We start from the raw sequence: 25975 nt of genomic DNA on the forward strand, positions 1-25975 counted from the left end.
TCCTTGGTGCTTTTTATCAGCAGAGCTCAAAGCGCTTTATAAAGAAGGCAATGATCCTTCCTTATCAGTATTTTTATAGATGGGGAAACCGAGGCATAGGGTGGAGGGGTGACTTGCTCAAGTCGGCCAGCAGCAGAGCTGGGGAGAGATCCCCGATCTAGAGCTCTGCCTGCTGCCTCGCTTATAAACGAAGCCCCTGGGTTGTTCCCCCCGACACACCTGTTGCACCGAATGGATCCCCGAACAGCCATCGTGTTCCCAGCTTCCTCCACCACAGAGCCTGGTGCGGCCCCAGGTTTCATTTGCCAGGGGTCTGGGCTATGTCAGGACACAGGGCTTGTTTTCCTCCAGACCCGCTGGTCTCTGCTCTGAGCATTTCAGTGCTGTGGCAAGGAGAGCTGAAAGAGGAAGAAGAAATCCCGCTGGAGTTTGTTCCTCCAGCAGTGATTTGCTCCCAGTTTTCCCCTGGCCCCCTACTGCTCCCTGGGCTCCAGCTGTCCTCCTTGCAGCTCTCAGCAGGCTGATAAAGGGCATCTCCAGGCACGTCCAAGTGCTTTGGAGAGCGCGGTGCGGGGGCAGATCTCTGCCCAGCAAGGAGCTGTCATCAGGCAGCAGGGAAGCTGAGCAGGCTAGGAAGGTAGAAGGAGAAAAGCTAAACCCAGCCCGACCCTGTGGATGAGAACCATGCGTGTGCTGCTGAGAGGTTCGTGGTACGTGTCCTCAGACCCACTGAGGCGAGATGGGTCCCGGTGCCCTGACATCAGTTGTTCCCTCACTGGGTCCAGTCGAGCTCTGCCCATGTCAGAGCCTGCCAAGGGGGCTGGGGCATTTGCCCTGGTGGAATTGGACCCCAACAACAGAGTAGGCTGAATGATGGGGAAAGTTGTGATTAAGTTGGGGATTTTGGTAGTGTTTTAAATGAATAGTGTGTGTGTGCCTCAGTTTCCCCATGTGCTGCATGTTTAATGAGGTGGTAGGAGAGGGTTTGTGGTTGCAGAGGACCTCGCCTAGCGCTGGACAATGGCCTGGAGATGGGGGAAACGGTGACCTGGTGACTAAGAGGCCCACCCCAGGTTGGCCATCAGCTAGTTCTGGCCAGTGGGAGGACAAAGGGCTGAAGAGAGAGGACCTCAATGACCTGACCAACCAGTTCCAGCCAAAGGGGGAACAAAGGATGGAGGAGAGAGGGTCCCAGCGACCTGTTTACAAAGGAAGACAAAGGACAGGGGTGGAGCTGTTGGGGCTGTTGATATCAGATGCCCAGCTGGAAAGTGCAGGGTCTCTGGACTGGAGAGAGAGAGCAGGCAGAGCCTATCCGGATGCAGGAGAGACCTAGATGTACTGTGCTGAGGGATGCCAGGCCTGAGGGCCCTGAGATCAGGGCCGCACAGAGGCGGGCGCAAGAGGGGCAATTTGCCCCAGGGCCCGCAGGGGCCCCCACGAGAGTTTTTCAGGGCCCCTGGAGCAGGGTCCTTCACTTGCTCCGGGGGTCCCGGAAAACTCTCGTGGGGCCTGGGCCCCTGGAGCTTCTTCCGCTCCGGGTTGTCGTCGGCAATTCGGCGGCAGGGGGTCCTTTCACTCCAGGACCCGCCGCCAAAGCGCCCCGAAGACCCATGGCAGGGCGTCCTTCTGCCCCGGGACCTGCCGCTGAAGTGCCGGGTCTTTGGCAGCAATTTGGTGCCAGAGGATACTTCCTCTCTGGGACCTGCCACCAAAGTGTCCCGAAGACCCATGGTGGGGGTCCTTCTGCCCCGGGACCCGTCGCTGAAGACCCCATGCCCCCTGAATCCTCTGGGCAGCCCTGCCTGAGAGTTTCCTATGCTGGGTTCAGATGCTCAATAAACCCTCCTGTTTTACGCTGGCTGAGAGTTGCTCTGGGCTAGAGAACAGGGTGGCATTATTCCGGCTAATGGACAGTCTCAAAATGTGATTGGAAATGAGGAATCATCCCAAAGCGGGTGTGTTGCCTGTGGGGTCCCCCAGGGATTGGTCGCTAGCCCTGCTGTATTTCACACGGATAAAGTTTGCAGATGACACAAAAACTGGGGAGTGATAAATACCGAAAGGCACAAGCCAGTGATGCAGAGAGATCTGTGTCACTTGGTGACTTGCTGAGTAGGGACCCTCTCCTATCAGACTCAAGGCTGACCTGAATGTCTCAGCATGATGCCAAGGGGCATTGTGGCGCAGAGGGCAGGGTGAAGTGCCAGTAGAGGGCGCTCTCCTCTCTGAGACAGTGCCGACCCCGATGCTTCAGCCAGGCAGTGCTGTCTTTCTGGGGCGTTGTAGGATTTATTCCCATCTCTTCTTGGTACAATATGCCCCCTTATTCTCTTTCTGCAAAGCCCTAGGCTATAGGGATGGGTTTTCTTCTGGTTTTTCTTGCTCACCTGGGTTGGATTTAGGAATGAGCTAAATAAGAACCTGGGATCAGCCCGTGCCCGGCACTTCGAGCTGCTGGAAACCCGGGATCTACACTGGAGTAACTTGAGCGCAAGCCCTGTGGTTTTGACTCATTAAGCCCAGGTGCTGATGGGATGGAAGGTAGCACAGGCAGCCACCGTGAAAGCTTTACTGAAAGCAACCACTCGATCCGCACTCTAAAAGCCAATCAGATCCGTTCAATTCGGTTGGTCCTGGGACACCGCCAACCCGCAGCTGAATTCCACAAGGTGGAGTTTGGAGTTAACAGAATTCCCAGCATGCAATCTGCAAAAGTTTTTAAAGAGGCACATGTTGCGGTCGCAATTTCCCGCCCCCGCCCCCCCCAAAAGGCTCTTTTAGCAAAATCCTTTGAAGATGTCATTAAAAATGCCATCGGTAATGATGGCGAAGGGCCCTTGGAGGATGAGCGATGATTGAAATTGCTTTTCGCCCAGCCCGGCCAAGGCCCCTGGTGTTGCGGAAGCTGCGATGGGTTGATTATCCTAAGGCAGACAGGCAGGTTTAAATGTTAATTGTTGCGCTCAGCAAGCTGTGTGGGCGGGCGAAAGGCAGAAAAGCCGCTCGAGGTGACATGTTCGTCGTTCAGTGGGAAATTAGGTGTAATTGCACCACTCCGGCACTCGATAGTCACCGCTCAGCTGTCTCAGGCCTCTCTTCGGCACATCGCGCTGCTGAGGCTTTGTTCTCCAGGCCTGAATCTCCAATGGCAGCGTGGAGGGCTCAGGCTGAGCAGCGCACGTGGGGAATTATTATTCCAGCTGCGGTAGCATGGAGAGATGTGGGTCCCGTCGTGCTCCAGATCCACTGTGCAAGGAACCCCCCGGGCCCAAACAACTACCACCTACATGGGCACAAAAAGAGGGGTACAGCTGAGGCCTGGGGAGCAGAAGGGGAGGTCCTTGTTGGACATAAATCACAGCCTCCGTAGCTAAGACGGGTGCAATGACCACAAGTGCATATTCCCCTTCCACACACGCCACCCTCTACCTGCCTCAAGGGTGAGCAATGGGGAGGAAGGGCAGGGCCAGTGCAAGGATGTTTCGCACCCTAGGCGAAACTTCCACCTTGCGCCCTCCCCCGTCCCCGAACCCCTGCCCTGAGTCACCCCCCTTCGCCCTGAGGCACACCCCCCCCAGGAGTTCCTCACTCCCCACCCTCCGCCCTGAGGCACCCCCCCCGCAGCAGCTCCTCACTCCCCACCCTTCACCCTGAGGCACCCCCCCCAGCAGCTCCTCACTCCCCACCCTCCCCCCTGAGGCACACCCCCCGCAGCTGCTCCTCACTCCCCACCCTCTGCCCTGAGGCACACCCCCCCCGCAGCAGCTCCTCACTCCCCACCCTCCGCCCTGAGGCACCCCCCCCGCAGCTGCTCCTCACTCCCCACCCTCCGCCCTGAGGCACACCCCCGCAGCAGCTCCTCACTCCCCACCCTCCGCCCTGAGGCACCCCCCCCGCAGCAGCTCCTCACTCCCCACCCTCCGCCCTGAGGCACCCCCCCCGCAGCAGCTCCTCACTCCCCACCCTCCGCCCTGAGGCACCCCCCCCGCAGCAGCTCCTCACTCCCCACCCTCCGCCCTGAGGCACCCCCCCCACAGCAGCTCCTCACTCCCCACCCTCCACCCTGAGGCACCCCCCCCGCAGCAGCTCCTCACTCCCCACCCTCCGCCCTGAGGCACCCCCCCCGCAGCAGCTCCTCACTCCCCACCCTCCGCCCTGAGGCACCCCCCCCGCAGCAGCTCCTCACTCCCCACCCTCCGCCCTGAGGCACCCCCCCCACAGCAGCTCCTCACTCCCCACCCTCCACCCTGAGGCACCCCCCCCGCAGCAGCTCCTCACTCCCCACCCTCCGCCCTGAGGCACCCCCCCCACAGCAGCTCCTCACTCCCCACCCTCCGCCCTGAGGCACACCCCCCCCGCAGCAGCTCCTCACTCCCCACCCTTCACCCTGAGGCACCCCCCCCAGCAGCTCCTCACTCCCCACCCTCCCCCCTGAGGCACCCCCCCACGGCAGCTCCTCACTCCCCACCCTCTGCCCTGAGGCACCCCCCCACGGCAGCTCCTCACTCCCCACCCTCCGCCCTGAGGCACCCCGCCCACAGCAGCTCCTCACTCCCCACCCTCTGCCCTGAGGCACCCCCCCACAGCAGCTCCTCACTCCCCACCCTCCGCCCTGAGGCACCCCCCCCACAGCAGCTCCTCACTCCCCACCCTCTGCCCTGAGGCACCCCCCCTGCGGCAGCTCCTCACTCCCCACCCTCCGCCCTGAGGCACCCCCCCTGCGGCAGCTCCTCACTCCCCACCCTCCACCCTGAGGCGCCCCCCCGCCCCAGCTCACCCCTGCTCCACCTCCACCCCGAGCACGCCGTCGCTGCTGCACTTCTCCCACCTCCCATGCTTGCAGCGCCTACGCCGATTGGCGTCGCAATCCTGGGAGGCGGGAGAAGTGAAGCAGCCACGGCGTGCTTGGAGAGGAGGTGGGGCCGGGGTGAGCTGGGGCAGGGAGTTCCCCTGGGTGCTGCCCCCCCCCTCCTTGCTGCAGGCGGCCCTCCCTTGTCCCAGATCCCTCCGCCTAAGTGCTGGCAGCCACCAGGGTGGCCGAAGATCCGGCCACACGGTCACTGCCGAAGAAAATGGCGCCCCCCAAATCCGAGTGCCCTAGGCGACCGCCTAGATTGTCTAAATGGTTGCACCAGCCCTGAGCAAGGGGCAGAGAGGAACAGGTGGGGGTGTGGCCTTGGAGGAAGGGGCGGAGGAGGACGGGGCTTTAGGGGAAGAGGCGGGGTGAAGGAGGGGCCCCGGGGGGAGAGGCGAAGCAAGTGTGGAGCCTAGGAGGGAAGGGGCAGAACAGGGGGCGGGGTCACGGTTTGTGCCCTGATGACCCCTCTCACTTCTAGGGCGCTTCTGGTGCTCTGGCATGGTGATGCCCCATAGATATGTGGGAATGGGGAACAGAGTGAAATATGTCACAGCAAATCACAAGCGGCCACAAGTTAGCAGTGTGGCCAGGTGGTTAGGGGGCTAGCTGGACACTCAGGAAGGGTAGGCTCAAACCTCTGCTCTGCTGCAGCTGCACTGTGTGATGTTGGCCAAGTCACTTAGTCTGTCCGTACCTCAGTTTCCCAGCTGTACACTAGGGACAATCGTTCTGCCCTCCCTCCCACCGGGTGTAATAAATGTTTGCTTTCGTTGTTATTTATGGACTGAGCTCTGGGAACTCATGATTGATTCAGTGATTGTTAGAAAATTCAAGACCACATAACTGGCAGGCTGTTGAATTTCGCAGAGATTGCAGGGAATGGCTTTTACAACTAAATGGAGCCAGGCTGGAGGACAGAAGGACTGTTACAAGTAAGGTCCCTGAAATTGACTAGCTACGACGGCAATTATTTTTTGTATTAAAGACTTTGTCCTGTTTTCCTTTAAAAAGCAAAATATTGAAGTGGTCACATTGCTCGGGGGCCTTTTCACATTTTTGTGAAACTGTGAGTTACACAGGGCCCCACCTAGGGAAGGGGTAGCATCCACCCCCTGAGAGAGCAGGATATTGAGCTGCTGCCTGTGATGTGTGTGGGCAGCAGCAGATGCTGGGCTGATTCTTTCCCTGTAGGACTCAGGGTGGCTAATCACAGGCTACATCTGCCGTTAAAATGCTACAGCAGCGCCACTGTGGCACATCATTCACTGCGGTTAGTCCATCTCCCCGAGAGGTGCTAGCTAGGTCGATGGTGCCGTCTACTCCAGAAGCTGGGTCGGCATAATTACGTCGCTCGGGGGTGTGAAAAATCCTCTGGGTCAACTGAACTTTTGAGTGTAGAGCTGGCCTGAGTGAAAATCGGACTTCGGATTTTCGCCAGAATCTGTTGGATGCCGCCTCTTGATGATAAGAACGTCCCCTGACATTTTGGAATCGATCAGCTGCAGCCCGTCAAGCCATGGTAAAAGCCCTGTCTTGTTAGTATCTTCCCCCATACAACGCCTAAAAAAGCTGATATCAGCAGTGCCCCTTTTGAATTTCCTTCCCCAGAGAAGCCCTGGCATTGGAAGACAATTGTTAAACCCTAAACCATGAGTTATAGACTCATAGGACTGGAAGGGACCTTGAAAGGTCATCTAGTCCAGTTTTCTCCACTCATGGCAGGACTAAATATTAGACCATCCCTGACGGGTGTTTGTCCAACCTGTTCTTAAAAATCCACAATGATGGAGATTCCACAACCTCCTTAGGCAATTTATTCCAGTGCTTAACCATCCTGACAGTTAGGAAGCTTTTCCTAATGTCCAACCTAAACCACCCTTGCTGCAAATAAGCCCATTGCTTCTTGCCCTGTCCTCAGAGGTTAACAAGAACAATTTTTCTCCCTCCTCCTTGTAACAATCTTTTATGTACTTGAAAGCTGTTAGCATGTCCCCTCTCAGTTTTCTCTTTTCCAGACGAAATAAACCCAATTTTTTCAACCTTCCTTCATAGCTCATGTTTTCTAGACCTTTAATCATTTTTGTTGCTCTTCTCTGGACTTTCTCCAATTTGTCTAAATACTTCCTGAAATGTGGCACCCAGAACCGGGCACAATACTCCAGCTGAGGCCAAATCAGCGGAGTAGAGGGGAAGAATGACTTCTTGTGTCTTCCTTACAGCACTCCCACTAATACATCCCAGAATGATGTTCACCTTTTTTTGCAAAAGTGTTACACCATTGACTCATAGGATCATAGAATATCAGGGTTGGAAGTGATCTCAGGAGATCATTTAGTCCAACCCCCGGCTTAAAACAGAACAAACCCCCAGACAGTAGATTGTTCACCCCAGTTCCCTAAATGGCCCCCCTCAAGAATTGAACTCACAACTTAGGGTTAACAGGCCAATGTGCAAACCACTGAACTATCCATATTAGCTTGTGGTCTGCTATGACCTCCAGATCATGGCATATGCCCAGACAGGGGAGGTTCTATGTATTTTGGTGCCCCAAGCACAGCTGTCAGGTGGCTTTCGGCGGCGTGTCTGCAGGAGGTCTGCTGGTCCCGTGCCTTTGGCGTACCCTCTGCCGAATTGCCACCAAAGCCACAGGACTGGCAGACCTCCCACAGACATGCCGCCGAATCTACGTTACCGGCAGACCTCCCTCAGGCATGCTGCTGAGGGCAGCTTGGCTGCCGCCCTCATGGCGATTGGCAGGCCACCTCCCACAGCTTGCCACCCCAGGCTTGGTGCGCTGGTGCCTGGAGCCACCCCTGAGCCCAGAAAAGTTAGAAAAAAACATGCAGTGTTCTTGCTGGAAAGTTGCAACATAACGACTTTATTTCCTAAAACCCAGAACCCTGACAATCAGGAACCCAAAACAGAGGAGACAAGGCCGGCTGCTCCCTGATGAAGAGAGACCCAACTCACCCCACCCAAGTCTAAGCTGGCTCTCTGCAGTCTGAATCAGATTGCACGCTGCCCTACAGAGTCCTTTAGCCTGCCAGCAGGACCAGGAACCACCTGAGAATTTAAAATGATAGCTTGAAATTTGATCACACATATACACCACACAATGGGAATGCAAACTAACTTTGATCCTGCCAATCCATCAGCATTTGTCCTGAAAAAACGTTGGTTCTATGTTCACCTAGTCAGTTATGGCTGATAAAGTCTGTTATCCACACAATTAGACTCAGTCAGCATCTCAAAAATGATCCATTTATTTTTATTTTGGGGGGAAAAAACCTGCCCCCTGTTGATATACTGCTTACCTGCTGGGTGTTGAACATCTGAAAGTCTAGCCTGCAGCTCTCTGGAAAACGTTTTGTCCCTGTGTGACTAAGAAGACCATTCAAAATTGACAGTGCAAACCACACCCCTCCAACCTGAAAATTGAAAAATAATTTTGATGGGGTTATTTTTTTGTTCTGTTTGAAAAGTTGAAAAATCTAAAGGGAAAAATCAAGAACTAGAGTTTGTTTGTTTTTTAAATGGGAAAAATCAGGAGCCTTCTGGTGTGGCCAATTCTCAGGATTTTTTCACAAATCTCTCCAATTTGGGCATATTTCTGAAAGCCTCAGCTCTGGGAGGAGGGGTTATTCTGAGTCTCAGCTCGAAGAACATAAAGAAAAGTTGTTCTGGGGATGGGTAAGTTAGGACTCAGTAGCAGGGTGGAAAAAAACTAATGATTTAAAAACCTGATTTGTATTTATTTATTTATTCAATCCGATTTTTTATTTAAATAGGATTCTTGTCATATAAATTAAAGAGATTTTTCTTTTAAAATCTAAACCCGTCTGAATGTAAATTTGAAATAATGACACCTGCTAAGGCTTAACTGATGATCATTATTAAAATCACTGAAACGAAATTTTAAAAGAATACTAGTCAAGCCGGTTGGGTTTGCTGATGAAGTTTTACAGAAAGTCAAGCCAGTGACCTGGGGGAAGTTGCTGTCTAAGCACCCGTAGTCAGAGGTTGTGGAAGGCTCCGTGTCAGAATGTGTTTCTCATTCCAGAGGAGTGAAGTTCTGGAATAGCCTTCCAAGGGCAGTAGTGGGGGCAAAAGACATATCTGGCTTCAAGACCAAGCTTGATAAGTTTATGGAGGGGATGGTATGATGGGATCAGGGCTGGTGCTTCCATTTAGGTGACCTAGGCGGTCGCCTAGGGCACTAGGATTTGGGGGGGGGCGGCAATTTGGCGGCGAGGGGTCCTTCCGAGCTCCAGATCTTCGGCGGCAATTCTGCCGCAGGTCCTTCACTCGCTCCAGGACCCGCCACCGAAGTGCCCCAAAGACCGGCAGCGCAGAATGACACCCCCTCCGCCGCAGAATTTCCGCCAATGACCGGGAGTGTGGAAGGACCCCCACCGAGGGCACCAAAAACCCTGGCGCTGCTCCTGGATGGGGTAGCCTAATTTGGCAATTGATCTTTGATTATCAGCAGGTAAGTATGCCCAGTGGTCTGTAATCGGATGTTAGATGAGGTGGGATCTGAGTTACTACAGAGAATTCTTTCCTGGACTGTGACAAACTGGGAATGTTCTTAATGTTCCCTCTGAATACTGTGTTGGTGCCTCAGTGTCCCCTATGCAGTTCTTAATATCTAGGTGGTGCAATAAGGGTGTGTGATTGCTGCAGAGGAAGGGGCCAGTGCACCTAAATGTCTGGCACTCTGTCTCCTAGCAACTGATGGCCTGGGCCCCTCCTCTGCAAAGGTGCCAGCTGAAGGTGTTGGAGGTCTTCAAATCAATTTTGAGGATTTCAAAAACTCAGTCCTGGGTTAGGGGTTGTTATAAAAGTGGATGGGTAGGGTTCTGTGGCCTGCCTTGTGCAGGAGGTCAGACTAGATGATCATATTGGTCCCTTCTGACTTATGAGTCTATGAGACAAAGGGATCAGGTGACCTCCTGGCCCCGGGAAGGGGCTGAGCAGAGAGGAGGGGCTGGAGGGGGTTGTTAGTCTGGAGCTGGCTGGGGATGAGGAGTGAAGTGCAGACGTGGGGTCTGGCTCACTGACCCCCAGAATGGACCCGGCCGAGGGGTCCGGTTCACTGTATCTACAAGCTCTGTTTTAGACCCTGTTCCTGTCATCAAATAAACCTCTGTGTTACTGTCTGGCTGAGAGTCATGTCTGACTGCAAAGTGGGGGTGCAGGAGCCTGTGGCTTCCCCAGGACCCCGCTGGGGCAGGCTCGCTGTGGGAAGTGCACAGAGGGGCAGAGGATGCTGATTGCTCCAAGGAGAGACCCAGAGGTGAAGCCGTGTGAGCTTCTTGCCCTGAACAAGTCTGCTCCAAGGGAGAGGGGGCTCCCCAGAGTCCTGACTGGCTTTGTGGGGAGCAGTTCCAGAGCACCGCCCAGGGACTCCGTGACATGGGTGCTGGCTGGTGAGTCTTGCCCACATACTCAGAGTTTAGCTGATGATCAGATTTGGGGTCAAGAAGGAATTTTCCTCCAGGGCAGATTGGCAGAGGCCCTGGGGGGTTTTCGCCTTCCTCTGCAGCATGGGGCACAGGTCACTTGCTGGAGGATTCTCTGCAGCTTGAGGTCTTCAAACCACAATTTGAGAACTTCAGTAACTCAGACATAAGTCAGGGGTTTGCTACAGGAGTGGGTGGGTGAGATTCTGTGGCCTGCGTTGTGCAGGAGGTCAGACTAGATGATCATAATGGTCCCTTCTGATCTTAAAGTCTATGAGTCTATGAGTCTATTCAGCTAGTTCCGTTCAATGACTCACTCAGCTGAAACGAAGATGCTGGTTGGGAGCAGAGCACGTAGGAGAGCTTGTTTCTCTCTTCCAGTGTATAACCCTTCTGCCAGGTGGAGTCGACAGCAAGAAGAGCCGGGTTCAATATCTAAACATTCCTCTTAACAACCCAACACAGAGCTGGCTTGAGCCTGGAAAAATTACACACCACACCGGGGTGTCTCTGAGAGGCAACGCTTCCCCTATCGCAAGCCCCAAGTCTAGGTAGGAAAAGACTTTGACTAAAAAGGGGAAAGAAACCCGGCATTCATTTGGGGAAATGCCACAAGCAGGATTCTCAAGCATATGCCCGGGAGCAAAGCACCCACCCCAGAGCATGTTGGGTCGTGTGTCCTTTGCCTCAGTTTCTCACCTCATGGTGTGAACGTCCTATTAACACCTCACTCCCCTCTCTCTGTGCCACGCCCCACTCCCAGGCATCGGGCACTGCATTGTGGTTCACTTGGCCGATGTGCTGTTGCTTTTTCTGCTGCCACCAGCCTCCCTGCTGCATCGACTCCACCGGCTCCCTGTGATTTCAGCAGCTCATTGGGGAACTTCACGCAGGTGCAGGCCGGGCAGCCCCACAGCAGGTCTAATGCTTGGACACTTAGACTTGGTTGTCAAGGATTGCAGTCAGGGGCACCGGAGCACGGGGGGGCCAAGGGGCCAAGGCCCTCCCACTTTTCATCCCAGGCCACTTCTCTTCCCCCTGAGGCCCTGCCCCCTGGCCAGGCCAGATGCTGGAGCCTGGCATGGGTAAGAGCAGCCTGGAGATCCCGGGAAGCCGTGAGAGCTGCGGTGCGGACCCTCCACCTGCCTGGGGGGAGGAGGGACCAAGAGCAGCCCCCAGCCCATATCCCCACCCCCCTGGTTCCCCCACCCTGGGCAGAAGGAGGGTCCACGGCTCCCCACAGATGCCCGAGCGGCTCTTATCACGGCCCAGCTGCGGCTCTTTGGCCCCCAAGCCCCCCCCTCAAGCCAGAAGCTGGAGCTGAGTCAGAGTAAGAGCCACGCTGGCAGCTGTGTGGAGCCACAGACCCTCCACTCGCCCTGGCTGGTGGAACTGCAGGGTGGGGACACGGGCCAGGGGCTGCTCTCAGGCTCCCCAACTCCGGCTTCTGGCTTGGCCAAAGGATGGGGCCTCAGTGGGGAGAGGAGGGGCAGAGGTGGGGGCAGGGAAAGGGCGGGGACTCGTACCCCCTCCCCCCCACACTTTTGGAAAGAATCCGTCACCCCGATTGCAGCTGCAGCACCTAATGGCCAGACAAAAACCTCTCGACTGAGCCCCGTCAGCGCCGTCTTTAAACAGCAGAGAGACCAAGGACCAAATGGGGTCCAGAGCTCCTAGGCAAAGCCCACAGCACCCACTCAAAGCACCTGTCCCCTCCTGTCTTCTCCTTCACTGAGATCTGCCATGTCCACTGTGACATACGGCACCTCAGAGTAGCACCTGGACCCCTCATATTTACCATTGCTGTATGGTTGGGCTATTTCACACAACGCATGCCTTGGAAGGTACCACCAGGGCGGCCCAGAGGATTCAGGGGGCCTGGGGTGTTCGGCGGCGGGGGCCCCCTGCTGCCAAATTGCCGCCGAAGACCCACCCCAGGATCCGCCGCCCAAGTGCTGGAAGGACCCCCCACCACGGGTCTTCGGGGCGCTTCGGCAGCGGATCCCGGAGTGGAAGGACCCCCTGCCGCCGAATTGCCGATGACGACCCAGAGCGGAAGCAGCTCCAGGGGCCCGGGCCCCACGAGAGTTTTCCAAGGCTCCGGAGCAAGTGAAGGAGGGGGGCTCCAGGGGCCCCAAAAAACTCTCATAGAGGCCCCTGAGAGGTCTGGGGCAAATTGCCCCTCTTGCCTCACCCCCCCGGGAGGCTCTGGGTACCATACAAAAGGTCATGGTCAGCTGAAACTCGCTGTTCTGTCAGAATATGTGTATCGTCGTCGGATGTGGAGTTACGATATTCTGCTCCAGGGTTGTTGTTGAAATATGTCGTGTGCCTGGGAGCTGGCTCTCAAGTAGCAACAAAGGGGGCGACCCACACCCAGCCACCATCCCAAGCCATTGACCAGCAGGGGATTTGTAAACAAGAGATTTATAATTCTGGGAGAGACAGCGCGCAAGCACCACACAATGTGGGATTTAGCAAGGCCCATCAGGACATGCCTGGGCCAATGCCTTCCCTGGGACATGGATTGAGAGTCTAGAATAAGGGATAGCGGCATCGTGAGACCACCTATCTCCTCACCCGCCTATGCTGAAGGCAACAAGAACAAAGACTTTGAACTGAGGAGACTGGTTCCAGGCGGAGAAGGAAATTCAGCCTGTGTATCAAGAACTGTAACCTGCCGGCAATGAAAAAGCTGCTTGATTCAAATGTTGCTTTGTCTGAAAGTTTAGGATTTAGAATGTGTGTTTATTTTCTATTTTCTTAGGTAACTATCTCTGACCTTTATGCCTAACACTTATAAACAGGGCCGGCTCTAGGCACCAGCAAACCAAGCACATGCTTGGGGTGGCACATTTTCAGGGGCAGCATTTCAGCCATCTATTTTTTTCTTTTCTTCTGGTGGCAAAAGCCTAGAGCCGGCCCAGACAGCAGCAGCGCGTGGTGCCCGGTGGTGCCCTGGGGCTGCTGTGGTTCGCGTAGTGGGGGAGCAGCACCTGCACCTTGTGGCTGGGCCAGGCAGGCTCCGAGCGGGGGACACTCGGGCTGGGGGCCACTCCGCAGGGCACACGGAGCTGCCTGCAGGTGCCCCGGGCCAAGCAGCCCAAGGGACTGCGGCCAGAAGGAGCAGCTGCAGCGGGGCCATAGAAGGCGGGGTGCTGCCATGTGGGGCCTGCATCCCGCACTCCGAGGCTCTGCTCCCTCTGGGGCTACCCTGCCCTGGCTCCTCAGCCCCCTGCCGGGCGGTCCCCCAGCTCTGCCCTCCCGGTCCTGGCTGGTACTGGAGATGGGAGCCCTTGCTGGAGGGACCACAGGCTGAGGCGCGGCCCAGGAGCCCCGCTGCTTACTCCAACCCTGCCAGCGCTGGACTGGCTGGAGGCAAGGGGGGAACTCAGGGCGGGGGTGGCAGGGGGTGCGGATGGGATGGGGGGAAAAGAGAGCCCAGGGCTGGGACAGCAGGGGGTGCGGGTGGGGGAGGGCATTGATGGGGGGGGTGAGAGCCCAGGGCTGCGGTGGGGGGCAGCCAAAAATTTTTTTGCTTGGAGCGGCAAAAAACCTAGAGCCGGCCCTGCTTATAAACACTTAAAATCTCTCTTTCTGTAGTTAATAAACTTATGTTAATGTTTTATTCTTACCAGTGAGTTTGTCTAATGTGGTTGGGGACTCTGCACTCAGATTACAAAAGCAGATGCATGGCTGCTATCCTTTGATGAAGTGGCAAACTAATTAATGAGCTTGTGTTGTTGAAGAGATGGTTGTGAGCAGTGTAAGATGGTACATTTCTGGGGTGCAAGGTTAGGGGGCTTTGCTGGTGTCTCCTGTATAGTTCATGCATGGCTCTGGGAGTATTCATGCAACTTAGCTCGGTGTATTTCTGTATGCTGTTGGCTGAGTGATCACAGCCCCTGGAGGGGTTTGCTGCTTGTCATTAGCAAAGCATTGTGAGAGAGAGCCCAGGCTGGAAAGTTAAGGGGGCACAGAGGCCACACTTCCAGGTTGCACCCCGGGGAGCCCATCACACCTACCCTCTGCTTAGCAAGTGCAGTTTTGTTGGGGGTGATGCAGGCCAAGCACAGCCCTGCCACTCGCCCGTCTCACACAACAAGGACACCCACTTTCATCACCCCTGCACCCAATACCAAAGTGACTTGCAATCCAATGCTAGCCAACAGTGACCATTTGGGCAAAGTAGCTCCATCACGCTGCGCACCTAGGCAAAGGGCGATTCCCGAAGACTTTTCCGCCAGCCCATCTCTAGATGTCAGGGGCGAGGTCATTCAAACCCGCCTTACAAATGTGTGAATATAAACTAGGTGAGAGAGGGTGACAGCTACTAGTCTTAAAATCTTGAAGGACCTGGGGACCAGAAACCCTGAGTACAATTCATTAACTACAGTTACGCCTTCCTTTGTTCAGCAAGTCAGTTAATTTAAAATGCAAAACATGTTTTGACAAAGTTACTGTTTGTGTGTGTGTGTAACCAGCACGCTTAATGACGTTCCATTTCGCTAATGGAAAACAATTTTAAGATGCTGGTTTTTGTGCATTTGTAATTGAATTCCGATTTGCATCCAAACGCAGCTTGTAAAAAAAAAAAAGCATCTAGTCAATAAGAAATGAGTCATTTGCCATAATGTAAAAAAATTAAGAATCTAAATAAATGTTTATCCAGCTATATAATTGCTTGAATAAATGCATAGATATAGAGATAACCTGTCCCCCTGGTTATGACAAAAGGCAATGTAAAGGCTATAGCTAGTTGCAAATCAACATGTTTTAATGGTTAAAAGCAATGAAAATAACCCCTCTCCCTTTTTTTTTAAGAAAATAGCTCAAAGATACTAATGCAAAACAAGATTAAAATCAGTGCTTCAAACCAGGTTTTTCTCCCAGATGATTTAAACCATGAATAAAATTGTTGATTTAAATCACATTCATTTGCATCAATCCACCTAGCTCAGGAGAGCTGGGGTCAATTGCCTGGCTCTGAAATGTTCTCCTTGTTTGAGTAACTTAATCTCCCCCGTGTCTCAGGTGTTCATTGGTAAAAGAAGGGTAATAATCTGTCCTGCCTATTAAGATTGTAAACTGTCCATCGGCTCCCAGGGGGAGCGGCAGGTGGGAGTTCAGGGGAGACGCGCAGTGGATGCAGAGATCCTGGCACTGTGGAGAGCGTCGTTAACCCCACGTCGTGATGCCCCATCAAACGCGCCCCAGGAGTGAAATGTGGGTTGATGTTGCCAGTGCAGAACCCTTCGCTCTGCGAGAGCCCAGATCTCTGGCTGCCCCGAGAAGGGGCGGGGGTTGGGTGCCAGGTAACCCCTCTTCTGTGCTTTGGGGGGTGCTATTAGGGCCCTGAAAGCAGACGGGGGGATCAGACCCCCTCATTTAGCTCCAGGCTGCATGGGACTGGGTGAGAGAAATGCCCATGAACAGCTGACCAGGAGAAGGGGGGACCCCGGAAAGCTCATTACTGCTTGGTTTAACGCGTGTTCTCTGCGGTGCTGGCACCGTTCACACCAAGGTGCTGCTTGGGGGAGCTGGGTGGAGCCAGAGCTGTGGGGCTCACAGGGCTTGTAACCTCTGAGGGGGCAGGAAAGCAGCCGGCTCGGGTAGTCTGACTTGCTGGGGATACCACAGTGCAAGCAGGAAATGGGGCAGCCTGGAGCATCTGGCAGGAGCAAGAGGGAGGCGGTTCGCCGCCCATGAGAGGTGGTGGCTGGCACGCCAGGGGCCCAGGGCGGGGGCCCATTAGGTTTGCCCTCCAGAATTGGCCTGGAATCGTCAGGAATTAAAGATGAGTCTTTAATTAAAGATTATGTCATGCAATGAAATCTCCAGGAACACATCCCATCAAAACTGGCAACTCTAGTGCCCTGGCCGGCCCACGGAGGGGCAGGATCGGTGCAGTTTCCCTGAGTGGTGACACCGTCATTGCCCCTTCCTCAGCTACACGGAGCTCCAGCCGTCTCCTAGCCTGGGGCAGCTACACCCCCTCCCCACCTGCTGTGCCATGAGGAGAACAGCGCCTGGCGCTAGGGTTGCCAGGTGTTCAGTTTTTGATGGCAATGCCGGGTTGAAAAGGGACCTTGGCTGCTCCGGTCAGCAGTGCTGACCAGGCCGTTAAAAGTTCGGTTGCCTGCCCAGCTCCATGAGGCTCCCAGGAAGCTGCTGGCATCTCCCTCTGGCTCCTAGACATAGGGGTGGTCACGGGAGCTCAGGGTGCTACTCCCAGGACCCCCAGCTCTGGCTTCACATCTCCCATTGGCTGGAAACTGCAGGGGAACGGCACCTGCAGGCAGCAGCAGTGCGCAGAGCCACCTGGCCACACCTCCGCTTAGGAGACAGAGAGAAATGTTGGCAGCTTCCCGGGTGCCACCTGAGGTAAGCGCCAGCCAGAGCCCGCACCCCAAACCCCCCCGATGCCACAACCCCCTGCCCTGAGCTCCCTCCTGCACCAAAACTCCCTTGCGGAGTCCACACCCCAGATCCTTGCACCTGCCCTGAGCTCCCTCTGGCACCCCACACCCTCTCCTGCACCCCAGCCCAACAGGGCCCTGATCTCAGTCACTGTGTGTCTGTGCAGCGCCCAGTGTGACGGGGCCCTGATCTCTGTCACTGTGTGTCTGGGCAGCACCTGGCATGACAAGGCCCTAATCTCGGTCACTGTGTGTCTGGGCAGTGCCCGGCATGACGAGGCCCTGATCTCGGTCACTGTGTGTCTGGGCAGCGCCCGGCCTGACGGGGCCCTGATCTCAGTCACTGTGTCTGGGCAGCACCTGGCACGACGGGACCCTGTGGTGGATGCACAAACTGCCCCAAAGAGGGAGGGGTCAGGGAACTACCCTGGGCCCCGGTGGCAGGATTGCCAACAATCCCTTATTACAAGGGACGTCCCTTATCTTTCCATCTCTGTCCAACAAGACCGGGAGCTGCTGAGCGCCGCGAAAAGCAGCAAGAAAGATGCCTGGCAAAGGTAGGTGAGTCCTGCTTATCGATGAGGTTGATGATAATCTCAGCAAGTGGGGTGGGGTGGGGATGCTAAGGAAACACCCCTTGTTTGAGAAATACAATGTAGGTGATGGGCCACCCCTCCTGGCAGCTCTGCCCTGCTCCACCCGCAGGGCCTGCCCGACTGGAGGAGGAGCTTGGCAGGGAGCAGAGAGCAGCTCCCTTGAAAGGCGCCAGAGGAGGTGAGCAGGGTTGGGATCCGCAGCTCTGCAGGAGCCAGGGGACCAGCCCAGATGATGCTCTACCTGAGCTGCTGAGGGGAAGGACTCTGGGCATTTGCAGGGTCAGAGACGTCCCCTCAGGTTTGTTCAGGTCTTTGCTTTTTCCTCTGGCTTGGGGAGGCAGGCGGGAAGTGAGCCGGGAGGGGGGCATGACGCAGAGCACTCTGGGGCAGTGCTCAGCTGCCAGCCTTGGGGTCCTCCTGGAGCCCGGGGGAGAGGATGGGCCAGGGCTCCCCAGCCGGGGCTGGAGGCACACGGCCTGTCCCTGACACTAGCGACTCAGGACTAGGGAGACCCCACATCCCAGACAGTCCTGACTCTGGGACTTTGGCCGGGCGATGCCCAAAGCCCTTTGCCGGACACCCCCCCAGTGTGGCGTTCCCCAGATCTCCAGGCCGGGTTGTGCTCTGTGCCCAGCCATGCCCACGTTGGGATGAAGGTTCTGCCCCTGGGATCGCGCTGCCAGGCCAGAATCGCTCCCTCCCACTCGGACGCAGTCTGTCAGGCCTGGTGTTGCTACAGACCCCTGAGCCTTGCTGCACGAGCCCAGCTTGGTCTTAAGCAACTGCAGCCCCTGGTGAAATCCCCCCCCCTTCCTCCTCGGTGGTTGGGGTTCCTGCCAGCATTGGCACAATAGTTTGACCAACTGCCGCCCTGGCCTCACCCCGTCACCCTAACAGGCGCTTATAGAGAGCAGCAGGTGCCAGTGCCCAGAGCTCACTCTGCTCCCGGCTCTGCAGGAATCCAGGTGGGCACATGCCAGCCCCCCTCTGCACCCCACGGGGCACCGGTGTCCATGGACCAGCTCTGCCCCCAGCACGGCTCTTCTCCCCGCACCCCCAGCTGGGCAGGTGCTGTTAGTACAGCTGGGGCCAGCGCCGAGCCTGCTGCTCTAGGGGCTGCCATGGGGACCCGGGGAGCTCGTGGGGGGAGGGGGGTCTGGGCAGGGCTGAGATGCTGCCCTCAGGTGACAGTCCAGGCTTGGAGCCAGGGGCAGCCTGAGCACAGGGGGATCTGCTACCCAGGGGCTCTGGGGGTGTTTGGCTCCGGCCCAGCAGGGCCCCTTCCTGGGGATGGCAGGTGGCAGGTGACTGTGACGGGTGCGTGTCCCCACAGGGCTCTGCAAGAGGAAGATGCTGCTCCTGACGCAAGTCGTGTTGCTCTCAGCGCTCTGCGCCACGACGCTAGGTGAGTTTGGCTCCTCCCGGGCTGGGGGATCGGGGGCAAGGCTGGAATCCCTGATGCAGCTGAGAACAGAGGGGGCGGAAATGTAAGAGTGGGAAATTACTGATGGAGGCACCCAACTAACCCGCCCCCTGGCCTGGTGGCCGGAGCTGGACTTGCCCCTGCAGAGCTGGAGATGCTCCTCGGCTCCTGTCCATCCCATCCCTCCATGAGGCAGGGCTGGGTCATCCCCTGCCCATTCCCAGGGCCCTAGTGTTCACCCAAGGGAGTAGACCCCTGGCCCTGTCCACTGGGAGCCGATCCCAGAGTGTCGCACACCTCCCGCCCAGGCCGTGCCCCCTGCCAGCCCAGCACCATCCAAACTGCCCTGGGGCAAACAAGAGCCAGAAAGTGCCAGCTCCTGGCATGCAGAGGGGTAGTGAGCTGAGGCTGTGTGGGGAGGGAGGCGGAAAGGGGGCTTGGGAGGGGGAGAGCAGGGGCAGAGGGGAGCTAGGGGGAGCAGTAACAACACTAGCTGGTCCCCAGCTCCCACCAAGGCCCCGTTAGCAGGATTCATGCTGGGAATGTCCCTGCAGCCTAGAAACCGCCCCCTGGATCAGGGCAGGGCCCATCTACCCCGGTGTCCCGGCTCCAGCAGTCGCCAGTGCCAGATGCTCCAGAGGGAGCTGCCAGGCACGCCCTAATGGCCCATGATGGAATAACCCAGCCACAGGGCAGTTTCCTTTGTGTTCCCATCAGTTAGTGGCCCCAAGCCCTGGGGCAGGAGCCGTCCAGTGCCATGCACTGTGACGCTGGCTATTCTCATTCACCATAGAAACCTCTGATCCATTGCTGGATCCTGCTCATGGCCCAGTGGCAGCCAGTGGCAGTGAGTTCCACAGGCTGATTTTGCCCATTGAGCCTTTTCTCAGTGTCAGATGTTCTGACCTTCCAGTTTCTGGGGCACTGGACCCCATCCTGGTCACCCTGACTCTGAATGGACCTGGTGGAGGGGCAGGGGGTTCAGCAGTGGGAGACTAGAAGGATCAGGGGCCTCCCAGATGCAGAGAGAGCAGAAAGGCTGCAGGGCAGAGGAGACAGGCAGTGGGGATGCCAAATGACCGGAGGGGGCAGAGGGGACAGGCGGACGCTGAGCCGAACAACCTGGGTGGGAGCTTCCCCAGCCTGGGCTGAGTTCAGAGCACCAGCCTCACCCGCCATCTCCAGCCCAGCCCTTGCTTGGCCTCCCTCCAGCCTGGCCTGGCTCCCTGTTCGCCCCTTTGCTGCCAGGGGTGGGTGCTCCTGCATGGTGAGCAGGCTCCCGGCCAGGCCTCTCTCCAGCCCCGTCACATTTAATGCAGGGCTGTGCGTCCTCCCTGTGCCATGCACGGCCTTTACTGGCCCCACCCCCACCCCATTGCCATGGCCCTAACCCACTCAGAGCACCAGCCCTGGGCCCAATCCTGCAGCATGGGCTGGGGCAGGTGGGGGGCACCCACATTAACCCAGCCCTTTCTCCCCTCCCCCGCATGGCACAGGCTGCCCTACCATTGTCTCACGCCGACAGTGGGGGGCCCGGCCCCCAAGAAGCAGGGTCCCGCTGAGGACCCCAGTGCCCTACGTCATCATCCACCACACGACAGGGAATCGCTGCACCTCGCAGGCCTCCTGCAGCCGGGAGGTCAAGGGCATCCAGAACTACCACATGAACACCCAGCGCTGGTCCGACATCGGCTACAAGTGAGCGGGGCAGACTGGGAGTGGGGGCCTCCCCAGAGGTGAGGGGCAGATTTGAGGCCACTGCCCCCAGGAAGCCACAGGGGGCAGGAGAGGTGAAATGGGGGTGGGGTGAAGGGGTCGGAGGGATGATGGGGAGGCAGGGTTGGCGCTAAGACTTGGAAGTGCGGGAACCAGATCTAAGCCAGGAAGGGCCAACCCAGTAGTTCCTGATCCTCTTTCTCAGGCAGTTCCCCAGCAGCGGACACCCCGTGTGCCCCCCCCCCCACGCCCTGCCCAAGTGCTGGTGCCCTGTCCCATCCCCCATCCACCCCAGCAGCTGTCACACGTGCTCCTGCCCCTCCTGCAGGCCAGAACCCAGGAGGGCTGGAATATGGGATCAGGCTGGACTGTGGCTCCAGACTCTCCCCCACGTCCTGCTCTCACCCCCATGAGACACTGGGGGCAGGGGGCAGGTGGAAAACATGGCGGGTGCAGAGATGTGTTTGCACCCCCAGCTCTGCCAGCCCTGTCTTCCCTGGAGAAGGATGGGGGGCACAGAGCGCCCTGGCATGGGGTGAGAATGGGACCCTGGCATAAGGGGAGGGGAAGGGGGCACAGAGTCCCTGGCAGGGGCAGTTTAGGGAGGGGCTGAGGGACGCCCTGAAGAGCAGGGGATAGATGGGACGGGGAAATCATGGAGCTGGTGGGAGGATGGAGGGCTGCAGGGAGCCCCTTGGCTGTGCCAGGAGCTCGGCCGACAGACACCGCGCGGCCTGCACCCTGCTCGCCTGTGACACTGCCCCATGCCGGCGTTATCGACGCCTTTCCCTGGGGCAGCCTGATGCCCCGGAACGAAAACCTGGCTGGAGATTTTGCTCCCTGAAATGTTTTGAGATGGTGACGGCGGGGGATGGAAACCCAGCTGGGGATTTCCTGTGGGGCAGCGGGTCCCAGTGCTGTTCTCCTGCCCCACATCTGGGCTAGCTAGAGCCCTCGCTCGCCCCCCAGCTGTGTCCCGGTGGGGCCCAGGGCTGCTTCCATAAGGGGTGTTGCACACAGCGCCCACTAGTGGCCAAACAGTGCAATACAGGTTAGCCCCCCCCCCAACTTCCTGTCTCTCCTCAGTGGGTCTTTAGCTGCATGGCAGAGGCTTGAGCTGCTAGCTCCAAAGGTTCCAGGTTCAAACCCGGGCAGGGCCAGCGACAACCCTGGAGGAACTGCTGGGAGCGATGGGGACGGGAGGCTGCGGCCCACGTGCCTGTGTGGGTCTCACACTGCGCTCCGCCTGCAGCTTTCTGATCGGCGAGGACGGCAGAGTCTATGAGGGCAGAGGCTGGAAGACCATGGGGGCCCACGCCAAGAAGTGGAACCATAAGTCACTGGGATTCAGCTTCCTGGGCAACTTCTCCAGTACGTAGGTGCCGTCTGTATGAATTTTCCTGCTAGGGTTGCCAGGTGCCCGGTCGAAAAGGAACCCTGGCAGCTCTGGTCAGCACTGCTGACTGGGCCCATAACAGTCCAGTTGGTGTGGGACTGGCAAGCTCCCTACCAAGCTCTTTATAGCTCCCAGGAACCAGCCGGCATGTCCTTCCAGCTCGAGGGCAGCCATGGGGCTCCGCATGCTGCACCGGCTCCGCAGCTCCCATTGGCTGTGGTTCCTGGCCAATGAAAGCTGCGGAGCTGGTGCTTGGGGTAGAGACAACATGTGGAGCCCCCAAGCCGGCAGCACGTCACCACATACTGGGATCTGCCTGAAGTCAGCACCGCCTGGAGTCTGCACCCCAAATCCCTTCCCACACCACTGCCACATCTTAGAATCCTCTTCTGCACCCTAACTTGCTCCCAGAGCCTGCACCTCAACCCCCTGCCCCAGTCCTGAGTCTCTTCCCATACTCCAAACCCCTCGGCCCCAGTCTAGAGCCTCCTCCTGCACCCCAAACCCCTCATCTCTGGCTCCACCCCAGAGCCTGAGCCCGAAGCCCAAGTGCTCATGCTCCCCGTGCCCCAGCCCAGTGAAAATGAGCGAGGGTGAGGGAGAGAGCGTGAAAGAGGGAGGGGGGATGGAGTGAGTGGGGAAGGGACCTCAGAGAAGGGGAGGGGTATGGGCAGAGCCTCAGGGCAAGGGTGTCCGGTTTTCTGCAGTTAGAAAGTTGGCAACCCTAGTAGGCCCTGCTGGGAGCTGGGAATCCCGCCTGCAGGACTGCCACCCACACCTGCGCTCTCCTGCTGCCCTGACACATGGGACAGGGGGTTCTGCCGCAGGGGCCACCTCCCGTGATGTAGGAATTGGTAACTAATGATGACGGGTCACTGCTGCAGAGTGACCTGGCTGGCTGCAGGCAAACAACGTGGGGTTTTAATCCAGCCAAGCCCAAGGCAGGGATTGGGCCCAAGGAACACAGGCCAGACCTATGGGCCGGAGCCTGGAAAGCAGCGACCCAGACAGGACCTAGGGCCAGGGAAAGCAGCTGGGCGGGAGCCGCCCATAGGACCCTGGAGCTGTAGTGACCTTTGGCTGTATAGGGAGGGGAGAGCGAGTAGGAGCCTGGGGGGCTGGGGAGGAGTCACCTGTATACACCATCACTGGATCCCTGGCTGGCTCTGGTGGCCCAGGGGTGTTTGTTCCACTTGCTAATCACTCTCCCTGTTCGAAATTTGGGCCTTATTTCCCATGGGAACATGTCTGGCTTCAGCTCCCAGCCCCTGGCTCCTCTTCTGCCTTTCTCCACGTGGCTAACGCGCCCGGCACGTCCTATATTTCCCCCGAGTGATCAGCTGGATGGACTGGGCTCTGCCCTTCCCGCCCTGGTGGCCATTTCTCCAGCCCGCCATTGTGTTTGTGGCTCTTTTTCCACATCCCTTTTATCACGTGGGCCCCGGGCCAGATGCAGGATCCAGCATCCCCGGACACAGGGGGAAAATCCCTTCCCTGGCCCCCACTCCCCTGTTTGCCCCGCCCAGGATCCCATGAGCCCTGCGTGTCCTTGCGTTGCCCTGGGAGCTCAGGTGTGGCCTGTGACCCCTAGCTCCTGCTCAGAGCCCGGCTCTGCAGGGTGCAGCCTGGAAGTGGGGCCTGCGGCCCTGGCCTCCCCCGGCAGAGAGCACCTGAGCTGGGCACTCACAGGGTGGCTGCAGGTGGGGGCACTGGGCACCCTGTGACAGGTTCCTTCCAGGGTGCCACTTGGAACTGGGGTACCACTGAGCCTGCCTGACCCACCAGCCTGGCTTCCCTTCACACTGTGCTGCTGTGACAGTCTCTCAAGCCCAGGCCAGCACACGCAGGTAGGGACACACCCAGCTGCAGAAACACACAGACGCTGAGATCAGCTCTGTATGGAAAGGCTCAGCACCCCAGTGCACCCCCCCCCCAAGAGGAGAAACCCAAAATTGTACCGTCTTGCGCTGACAGAGACCTGCACAGCGCAAGCTCATGAAATTCGCCCCCATGTGGAGGACGACAGGCACAGCTTCTGCCTCCCAATTATGATTTCCACACACTGGTTTTAGACCAAACAAAAACAAGTTGATTAACTACAAAAGATAGACCTGAAGTGATGATAAGGGATCGTAGAATATCAGGGTTGGAAGGGACCTCAGGAGGTATCTAGTCCAATCCCCTGCTCAAAGCAGGACCAATTCCCAACTAAATCATCCCAGCCAGGGCTTTGCCAAGCCTGACCTTAAAAACCTCTAAGGAAGGAGATTCCACCACCTCCCTAGGTAACCCATTCCAGTGCTTCACCAGCCTCCTAGTGAAAAAGTTTTTCCTAATATCCAACCTAAACCTCCCCCACTGCAACATGAGACCATTACTCCTTGTTCCGTCATCTGCCACCACTGAGAACAGTCTAGATCCATCCTCTTTGGAATCCCCTTTCAGGTAGTTGAAAGCAGATATCAATACAGCTGATAGCAAACAGATCAAACAGATTACCAAGCAAGTAAAACAAACATGCAAGATAAGCTGAAGATAAAGAAACTGGCTACAAGCAGTAATTTCTCACCTTAAATGTTTTAGGCAGATTGCAGAGATTCTTGTAGGCCGGCAGCACTGGCCTGCAGCGTAAAGCTTCAGATATTCCATTCACAGGCTAGACACCCTTCCGGACTGGGCTCAGCACTTCTCTGTCCCCTGGCCCCAATCTTTGTTTCTTAGCTGGTTCCAGCAGTCACCCTGGGCAGGGATTCAGTGAAGAACGAGCGTTGATTATGTCACTCCCCTGCCTTAAATAGCTTTACATATGGCAGGAATCCTCTGGGCACTCACAGACTGGCTGCAGCTGGGGGCGCTGGGCACCTGGTGCCCCCTCCCAGCTGAGAGCTTGGCGGTGGGGGTTGGGATTCAGCGAGAGATCTGCCCCTGGGCTAACCCAGCTGCCTTCAGCGCCATCCCGCTGGGCTCTGCCACGGTCGAGCTCCCCATGCCTGGGGCACCAGGCTGGGTCATGAGGCCAGGAAATGAAGCAGGTGGGAGGCTGCATTACCCAATGCAATGGGGCGAGGGGGGAGTGACATTGACGTGGCCAATCGAGAGCGTGGGCAGAGGAGGGTTATTTACTCAGGCCACAGTTACATCCCCTGTGCAGGAGACAGGGCCCAGGGTGAGATTAACAGGGGGCTGCTCTGTCCTGCAGACAGAATCCCCAGCGCTGCCGCCCTGAACGCCGCCAAGAGCCTGATCCAATGCGCCATCTCCAGGGGTTTCCTGAAACGCAGCTACACCGTGACGGGGCATCGCAACGTGAACCCGACCAGCTGCCCTGGGAACGCCCTCTACAGGGTCATCAGCAAGTGGCCCAGGTTCAAAGCCAAACCCTGAGTCCCTGCAGCCTCGGGGCAGCCCGTGTCCATTGCTGACCCCGGCTGCGGCTTATGCCTGCTCAAGCAGCACCTCTGTCCCCCAGCAGGGGGCAACCTTGCACTTCTCGCCCACCTGCTGCCTCCAGGGGCCGAGAGAGCAGAGATCTGAGAGTTGGGGTTACGCTCCCGTCTCCCCCAGCACTCAGCTGCCCTCTGGTCCAGGGGGCTCAGATTTCTAATGGCGTTTGGGAGCCACCTGCCTCCCCCAAGCTGCTTCCTTCAGCAGACGCCAGGCCTACCCCTCGCTGCCGCCCAGAACAGGCACATCAGCTCAGCCCTGGCCCATACACAGCCAGGCCCAGGGTCTTACAGCATCCAGGAGGTGGGGCCAATCCTCAGCTGAGCTCTGTGGTGACAGCCCTGCCAATCCCTGGGCAGCTCAGGGAATGTCGCCTCCATTCCCGTGTTAAACGTCTGAACAATTCTCAATTCCAGAGTCAAATCCTCCTTTGTCCCCAGCCCTCCTGAAATCTGCAGCAAAACTTTCATCTAGAATCCCCCAGAAATTGGTCGCTATTTACCCCACCCCACAAAGGGAACCCAAGTGTCCCCGAGCCCTGACCCTCAGCTCTGCCTGGCCCCGCAGGGGCTGGCTCTCAAAGCTTTCAGCCCTAGCACCTTTCACCCTGACACTCCATTCCCACCAGCCTCTCTCACCGAGGGGGGGCGAAGTGTTT

General features: G+C 57.4%; 1 protein-coding gene across 1 annotated transcript; it reads left to right on the forward strand.

The window, feature by feature from the left end:
* The first annotated feature begins 18684 nt into the window (after positions 1-18684).
* PGLYRP1 (peptidoglycan recognition protein 1) lies at positions 18685-25917 on the forward strand. Its single transcript, XM_030544329.1, has 4 exons — positions 18685-18743; positions 20258-20459; positions 21730-21848; positions 25073-25917. Exons 1-4 carry the CDS (start codon positions 18689-18691, stop codon positions 25255-25257), a joined length of 561 nt encoding a protein of 186 aa, XP_030400189.1. The 5' UTR covers positions 18685-18688; the 3' UTR covers positions 25258-25917.
* The last annotated feature ends 58 nt before the right edge of the window (positions 25918-25975 follow it).

Source organism: Gopherus evgoodei, unplaced genomic scaffold (assembly GCF_007399415.2).
Source record: "Gopherus evgoodei ecotype Sinaloan lineage unplaced genomic scaffold, rGopEvg1_v1.p scaffold_34_arrow_ctg1, whole genome shotgun sequence".
Classification (NCBI taxonomy): Eukaryota; Metazoa; Chordata; order Testudines; family Testudinidae; genus Gopherus; species Gopherus evgoodei.